This window comes from Carya illinoinensis, chromosome 3 (assembly GCF_018687715.1).
Source record: "Carya illinoinensis cultivar Pawnee chromosome 3, C.illinoinensisPawnee_v1, whole genome shotgun sequence".
Lineage (NCBI taxonomy): Eukaryota > Viridiplantae > Streptophyta > Magnoliopsida > Fagales > Juglandaceae > Carya > Carya illinoinensis.
This window is the reverse complement of record NC_056754.1, coordinates 50,722,270-50,731,461: the sequence shown is the minus strand read 5'-3', so window position 1 is coordinate 50,731,461 and position 9,192 is coordinate 50,722,270. Positions and strand designations below refer to the sequence as shown.

Here is a 9,192-nt window from a genome sequence, read left to right as displayed (position 1 = left end):
GTCGTGGTATGAGTCAAATTACTAATATTATTCCCTCTTCTACACGTAATGAATAAAGTACCTATCAGAAAATTAATATTGAAAATTATGGAGCTTAATTTGAAATTACTCCTCTGGCCTCATGCATGCATTCACGAAGTACGTACGTGGTCAAGAATACAAAATATTATATTTATCATATTATATATATTATGATCATGATCATCAGTAGTCATGATGACATGAAGATGATCAATTAATTAATAGAAGAAGAAGAGGTCTTTCAAATTTTATGTTATTTTTAAGGCAATTCCTTAGAAATAGCTACACCATGAGTTTGGTCAATATAAATATATAATAGATAACGCCTTCCCGGCCGCTTGCTTCGATTGTGACAATAAGATTTCGAGAGATTTTGAATAATATTCCTAATTAATCTTCGCTACACGTCCATCAGTTTCCTGCATCGATCTAATTTCCATGATCATGACTTCCCGGAATTAAATCTCGATTGATACTTTTTTTGTTTGTTTTGTTTTGTCATGATCATCAAGAAAGAAGCTTCCATTCTCGCATGTCGTGTCCAATTTGTCAACAACGTCGTTCATTATCATGGCCAGCACAAAAGTCTTCTATCAGAAATATCTCAATGTTTGAAATAGTACTACTCGTGATTCATGAACAAAAAACCAGTTTTTTCGTCTGTAAAAACATATTAAATTGAGTGCCAAAATGAAGATATTTTCTTTTGTTTTTGTCTTCTTCTTTTTTTTTTTTTTTGTTATTTATTTAGTACTCCTTCGGATTAAGTTGATGCTTTCTTTCCTTTGCTAAACAATATTTTTTGGACAAGCAATACGTCATTCAAAATAATTACCTAACTAATGTTGAGTTGAACGGTACGTACGTACGACGTTAATTTTGCTGTTCTCTATTGTTTTTAACGTTAATTTTGCTGTTCTCTATTGCTTAAAAACACAAGTATATGGTTCCGAAGAGAACTGCCAGTTTTGCTTCGAGTCGTTGCTCGATCGACCAGCATGTACATATCTTCCCTTCAGTATCGGAGAATTTGTCAGATTCATGTTTTGGGTTGTGAATGTAAACAAGGGATGGGCTGAAACTGTAATTGCGAACCCAAGAGTGAGAATCAGAGATGGAACGCAAGGTGTTTGTGAAAAAGACTCAAGAGTCATAAACTTGTATTGATAATAGGGTTTTTCAAGGGAATCCTTAAACGGTTAAACCTTCATCAAAATCAGACCTGGGGAACCATGCAAGTTTTAAGGTGGGCAGTCTTTTATACAATTGATGAACTCTACATAAAATTTTTGGGTAAAGGTTGAGTGATTTTTTTTTTTTTATTAATTAAATAATTTTTTTTAGAATTGCTTGTTATATATACCATCCCTATAAACTGGTTAAGTTTTTCTAAAATAACGTTTATAAAATTAGTTAAGGTTGAGTTCTAATCCGTTTAATTAATTAACTGGGACATGAGTAGTATAATATAGGATTGACCCATAATATATATAACTCGAACTCAAGGTGACCTAACCCAAACCCGATGTTCAAGATTGATTTATGATTGAATATTAAAGCATACGTGTTTTGTTAAGAATCTATAAGTATACCTACAAATTTTGTTTGCAAGAGAGAGAAAAAAAAAAAAAAAAAAAAAAAAAAAAAAAAAAAAAAAAAAAGCTGTAAAAAATATAATAAATAAATTGGGCTCGTAAAATATCAAGAACTGGGATGTAGTTGCAGAAGGGAGATCAGGCCCGTTGTTTAGCTCCATATAATCATTAGGCCCCTTCGGGCCTCTAATGAATAAAAAAGAAAATGAAAGGAATGTCAAAGCATCTCTCTTCTTCTTTATCAGCACTATTTCTTTATTTATAATTTATAAATTTTTTTAATTCAACATTTCATTTTACACGAGATTCATAATTTTTGTTAATTTGTTATGATAAATATATCTAAACTTATTTTAATATCCAAACTCATCTTAAGTGAGTCTTACAAAACTCACTCTATTATATCAACTCATTACTATTCATAAAGAATTCAATTTATCTCAACTCAACCTAATATCCAAACGAAATTTTAATATGCTAACTCTCGAGTATATATATAGTTACAGTAATACTATAAATCATACTTTCATTTTATTTTTATTTTATTATATAACATGTGACATTTTCATCATCTTTAGATTATTCTTTATTTTTTTAAAGAAAAATTTACAAGTGAATGAACAATATAAACTCATCATAGTGAAATGAAAATGTGATGACGATGTGATATATAGAATTTTTCCATATAATTTTTTTTTTTTTTTTTTGGCTAATCAACAAATTTCCCATATAGTTAAGGCTCTCCTCATCGCATATATTCTCGTCTCGATCAATCCGGCCTCTATTCTATCATATATATATATATATATATATATGTATGTATGTATGAATGTATACAAAAATAGGTAATTTTGTTTATTTTTATAATACTTTTTATCTCATCTTATTTAATTATTATAATTTTTTTAAATTTTTATATAAAATCAAATAAATATTTTAATTTTTTTAAATTTTATAATAAAAATAATTTTTAATAATATTTTATTTAATTTTTAATTTTTATTTCAATTCATTTTTATCTTATCTGTAAAGTAACGTGGTTGACATATTATGGACAAAATGTGTTAGGTCCCGTTCTCCGCAGCCTGGCAGCCGGCAGGATGCGAAGAAATGCTGGCACTTGTTCAAAGAAATATCTTTTAATGCCGACAGATCCGAACCGTAATCTTCCAGAATCAAGATAATGCGTTGTCTTTGTGTCGTTATCGATGGATATAAAGAAATTCGTCCAAAAAAAGAAAAAGAAAAAACAGTAACATGGGAAGAGGTGACATTAGCTGTGTCTATGGCCAAACTCCAACTACCCTGTAGAAATCAATTTAGGGGCCGGTTTAGATAGTGATATGAAAGAAAGAAGTTCAAAAAATTAGTTAAAATATTATTTTTTAAAATTATTATTATTATTATTTTAAAATTTAAAATAATTAAATTGAGATTTAAAAAATTTTAAAAATTTATTATATTTTATGTAAAAATTTGATAAAATTATAATAATAAAATGAGGTGAAATATTATTTGAATTTAAACGAATCTAATAATAAGATTAAATGAGATAATTTTAGATTAAAATTAAATAAATTATTTTTTAAAATATTATTTTTTAATATTATTATTATTTTAAAATTTAAAAATATTAAATTATTTATTATATTTTACTATAGAATTAAAAAAAATTGCAATACTGAAACGAGCTCTTAATCTAAACTAGCTCTTAATCAAAACGTCATGTACACGTATGTTATTTCAAGTAGGACAGGAGAGTCTCCAATTTTTTATTTTATTTGATCACTCGTCATAAAAAAAAGATTAAGAAAACACAACAAATTAATAGTATCATCAAACACGAATTTAATTTCCTAGTAACAAAACCCCCCACATGATAAGAAGGTTCGATCGGTATATGAAACAGAAACAGAAACTAGAAAAAAAATTACACTAATTAAGACAGATTAAACATGGTTAAGGCTATGGTCATGAGAACAACAGAGAAAGTAGCAGCAAGAGATGAGGCGGATGATGGAGGTGGAGGTGGTGGTGACGTAGTTGAAGATGGAGGTGGTGGTGACATAGTTGAAGATGGAGGTGGTGGTGGTGAAGATGTTGGTGAAGGACTGCCGGAGGCGGCCTTGACATTAACGGTTAACTTTTGTCCGCTGGAGCAGTGCGATGCGATGGTGCAGATGAAGTAGTGGTCTCCGGTAGAACTGAGCGTTAAATTTGCTGGACCAGCGGTTTGAAGGGAGAGAGGATTGCTCTTGGCGCAGTTGTCAAAAGCATCCTTGTTAACTGTCGCAACGTCGTGTGCTCCTGTTGCGAAGTTAAAGACTGCAAAAAAACAGACACGGAATATATAGGAAAATTCATCTTGTTTTCCATGCATATATGTATTTCAACAAAAAGAGAGAGAGAGAGTGTGTGTGTGTGTAGGGAAAAGCCAGCTAAAATAGGATAATTTTTCTGTGTATATAGAGATCGAAGCTCACCTAGGGTATCACCAACTGAAAAGTTAAGATTAGATGCCCAGGAGGAATAGAAGGTAGTGGCAGAAGGAACGTTCCAACCGGTGGAGTCTCCAACCACATAAGACGCACCTTCTGCCACATGCAGCACTGCTACCGCAGCAGTTAAAACAAGAAAAACAAGTGCCGCGTTCCTTCTTGTAGCCATATCTATGTATGTATTATCTGTATGTGTTCTTAGCAAATTCAGTCGCCCCTGTACTCTCTATAAATGGTATTTTGGGGTCCGAGAGATGTGTGGGTTTGGAAGGCCTTGTGTTCCTCTCGGATGTATTTATATATAAGGAAAACCAATTGCCATTGTTATGGTAGTAGTAGTTGTGGCCCTTGATGGTTGGAATAGGAACATGCACTGAAAAAGTAAAACATAACTAAATAAATAATCTCTTCTAAGCCGGCTGAATTTTTTTTAATTTATAAATTTTAAAATTTAAATATTTTAAATAAAATTTTAATTTTATTATTTAAATGATGTACATACATAAATATATTCTATACATCCACTTAAAAATATAGTAACTCAAATAAAAATTCAATTATTTTTTCATTATTAGAACCAAACTTAAAAAATGTGCTGATCATAAGCAATATCATAAAATAAAGTCAAAGGAGAGGAGGTAAGCAATCAAGAATTCCAAGACTGTGTTAGGTAAGTAGTTAGATCAGTGCAATCAACCATTTCAAAGTGCAGGACATTTCAAACTGCAGGACATATGGCTTCGTTTGGATTTTCGAATGAGTTAAGGTTATCTTAGTTGATTATAAGTTATGTTTTAAATCTATTCTAATATTTAAACATACAATTTATAAATTATTAAATATTATTTAATTCAAAATTTCTTTATACATAAAATTTAATTTTTTTTTAATTTTACATCTCTTTATCATGTGAGACCTATAATATTTTTTAACTTCTCATAAATATATTTAAATTCATATTAATTAAATAAATTTTATAAAACTTATTCAATCATATTAATTTAATTACTATTTATAAAAATCTTAATTCATCTCAACTCAAGTTAACGTAACTATACTATGATCTATCATTCTTTAATCAGTGGTCAAATCAAGCATCTCAGATATTTTTCTTTCTTTTTCACGTCTCATGATCAATATCAATCAGAGTCATTTTCATCTCTAGAAAAAGAGTGGCTTTACAGCCACAAATAAGTGTATTTTATCTACTTTATTTACTTATTTTGTTATGTGTTTTTTTAATATTTTTTAAAAAAATTTATAATATTATTAAAAATATTTTTTTATTAAATAAAAAAGGCATTAATAATAAATAAAAAAAAGGCATCGAAACACACTATGAGACCCAACTATCGGTGAGTTTAACATTTTTATTTAAAAAAAAAGTATTACTATTATATATACTTATATTTTTAATTATAAGATTTATTTTATTAATTTTTTTTAAATTTCAAAGTTTATAAAAGTAATTTTTTTATAATTTTTTTCTTAAGTATATTTAACATTCTCCTAAAAAAATTGTAAAAAAAAAATAAAAATTTATTGATGGTTATCAAATGGAATATTGCTACGTATAATTTTCCCCGACAGTTTCATATTCAACTGCTACTAGCTCAAATGGCCAAAAACTTGACCAGCCAGCCTCCTCCAATTACAACATCATTTTAGATAAGATAAAAAAAAATTAAGATAAAAATTAAAAATTAAATAAAATATTATTAAAATATATTTTTTAATATTATTTTTATTTTAAAATTTTAAAAAAATTAAATTATTTATTTTATTTTATGTTAAAAGTTGATAAAATTGTAATGATAAAATAAGATGAGATGAGATAAAAATAATTATGAAAATAAGCGAGATTTAATTATGTTTAGATGTTAAGAATATCTCAATATTTATCAACATACTTTATTATTTATTATTTTATTATTATTTTTATTTACTTTTTACCGTTATTTAATATTTTATTATTATTTTTATCTATTTTTTATTACTATCGAGCAATGCTACATACAGTCGTGGAATTACAAATACCGTGTAATCGCTTTGAAAAAGAATGGAGTCTACGATTAAAAAGTTAGTTTTTTTTCATGTGGATCCTATATTAATTTATTTTTTTCAAAATAATTATACGCCGCTTGCACAACCACAACTACAAATATCATTTCACTAATAATATATACCCAACCCAACCACGTGGTGCGTTTCGTGTGTGAACACAGGAATCTTTTTTATTTTTTAATTGCTAGGTGTGGACTAGGAAATTAAATAATTTACTAAGGTATTAGGTAAGTAGGTCGGTCCGGGCTACAAATGCACTTGTGGAGAACTCCACAGTTCTCGTGTCTGTTTTTGTCGAAAGTCCAGGCAGTGATTAATGTTTAATGGAGGCCAAGTCTAACACGGAAAGTCCCATCTTTAAAAAAGTATATATATTTTATGCAAAAATAAAAAATAAAAATAAAAAATTAAAGGAAAAATAATCTATACTATAATTTTATTAAAGTAGGTAAGTTTTGTATATTAATTTAAACATATATATATATATATAATTTATACATTTTAAAATTATATTTAACATTAATTATTTCCAAAATCATACAATTAATTATTCTATGATATCATATATGCAGAATCTTTAATATTCACAAATAAGACCTCGTCAATTTTATTTGATGTACTCAAAGTGGGAGTCGGTCTCCCTTCGATCTATTTAAAAAGTTGTGAATATATTATGAGATAATGAGAAAATAAATTATTTATAAATTTTTTTATAAAAATGTAATTTATTTTTTTAAAAATTAAATTCCTATTTAATGCAAAATAAATTTGATATATTTTTAATTTTAATGAGATTCAAGCATTTTCTATCTATATAATTAATTTACCTTTTTTATTCTATAATAGCGTACGTACAAACTTTATTGAATTATTAACAATAAATCTGTGAATTGCATGCTATAGTATATATCCATCACGTTGCCCAATGAGTTTAGACTGTACATCTTTTTATTAATTATTTCTATGAATTTAAGTGAGAATATTAAATGCAATATATATATGGACAATATTAGAGATCCCGTTAACTTGTCCTTCTAATTTTTTTTCTTTTTTTTAAATTTGATTTTACAAAAAGATTAAGAAAATTATATTTAATTATATTGTGAATTTTATTTTTACAATATTTAAAAGTGTTAAAAAAATGATATGAAAAAAGAAAAAAAACACTTTTAAATATTTTTTTTAAATCATTTTTTTAACACTTTTAAATATTTTAAAAAAATGAATAAAATTCATAATATAATTAAACAAAATTTTCTTAATTTTTCTGTAAAAAAATTCAAAAAAAAAAAGATGAGCCGATAAATAAATGGAATCCCAGCGAAATTCTTATCATTTTCTTATATATATATTTATATAATTGAGAAGTGAGAATATTAAATGCAGTGAGAATATTAAATGCAATAAATATATATATATATATATTTATATAATTGAGCTAAGTATTGGAAGGTTCGCACCCACTTCACGTGATTTATATAATTACGCCCTTTTGTATAACTACACGTCTGCTCCCGGCCGTGAAAGTTGACCATTTCTTTTCGACGATGCTTTATTGATGTACACTTGCGTCACTCTGAAAAAGGACATAATTTATTATTAAAATATTAATTTTTTTTATATATTTTTTTATTTATTTATTTTTTAAAAATAATTATACGACGCTTGCATACTCATTACTTAATCATCATTTATTTGATCATCAATTTTTAAAAAATAAAAAGAATGACGTTTATATAATTAATGTTGAGTTGAATCCTTACACATATTAATTAACTTGTTCCTCGAATGATCTTATAAAACTTATAATTATAAAAGAGAAAATGAAGGCCATGTTATTTATTCAAACATTACTGCTATATAAAATTAATTGTTTCTCAGACAAAACAAGATTATTTCAAGAACATGCACATGACCTGGCCTGCATTCTTTTTTATTTATGAAGAAACCTCTAGCTGCAGCCTGCACCGGTTATATATAATATAAACGGGTAAGGTTCATTCTGATCTGGGATGAACATAATTTCTTTCTCGAATTATTGAATCAATCTGATGTGGTAACCTACCTTTGATTTTGTCTTCATTATTGAATAATATATGCTTCTAATTACCCTTTCTTTCTAGTGCTTACTATTCTGTTAAAATACTACTACTTTGACTACTGTCCCTAAAATGCACATGATTCTCTTACCAAAAAACTCAAAAATCTTGTTCTTTATTATTTATTTTGATACATTTGGGGATGGGTTTCAAATCCAAGACCTTTAAAAAACAAATATTTATATCTATCTGTTATAATAAGTGTCTATTCTATATGAACAGTAATTTTTTGTTTTTGTTGTATAGTTACATTTTTATCTATTGAGTCGTTTTTACTTTTAAGCCAATAAAATACTCTGTTTTTACTTTTACGATTTTGCCCCTTGATCTTCTAATACATAGATTTTTTTTTTTTTGTTTAATCTTAGTTAAATAATTATTATAATTATTTTTAATGTTTCTGAGCTTGAGATTAATTAAATAGTATCCGAAAGTGATGAGATGAGAAATATCTCATAGTAGTTAGGTGGGGGTCTAACGACACTGATTCCATTCGACCCCATTGTTTTGAAATTTAGTAGTTTGATTGCATTACTCGTTCTTTCCGCCATCACTTTTAACTTCCAATATTAAACTTTTCCCTCAAAAAAAGTACAGAAATAGGCAGGTTGAGTATCAAAATTCCTACCATTTTTTTAACTTTTAAAAATATTTCTGAAAGCTTGATTATTTCTTTTACAGTAATATTTTTGTATGTGAGTTCTAAATATTTAAAAAAATATATGCAAAATTTATCCAATTCAATATTGTAAATATCATTTATGATTATTTTATTATACGACAATTGTTAGATCATATTCTGAAAGGAAAAAGAAAATTAATAATGCATTCACAATATTTTTTACAACTATTTTACAATTTAGTATATGTTAAAAGGTACAGTAAAATTCAAAATTTTAACTGAATAAAAAAAAT

The 9,192-nt window shown here is 26.7% G+C and overlaps 1 protein-coding gene across 1 annotated transcript; it reads right to left on the bottom strand.

The window, feature by feature from the left end:
- Positions 1–3,354: 3,354 nt before the first annotated feature.
- Positions 3,355–4,446, bottom strand: LOC122305150 (umecyanin-like). The gene is made up of 2 exons (XM_043117484.1): positions 4,100–4,446; positions 3,355–3,941 (listed from the first exon to the last, which is right to left on the bottom strand). Exons 1-2 carry the CDS (start codon positions 4,281–4,283, stop codon positions 3,556–3,558), a joined length of 570 nt encoding a protein of 189 aa, XP_042973418.1. The 5' UTR covers positions 4,284–4,446; the 3' UTR covers positions 3,355–3,555.
- Positions 4,447–9,192: the final 4,746 nt, after the last annotated feature.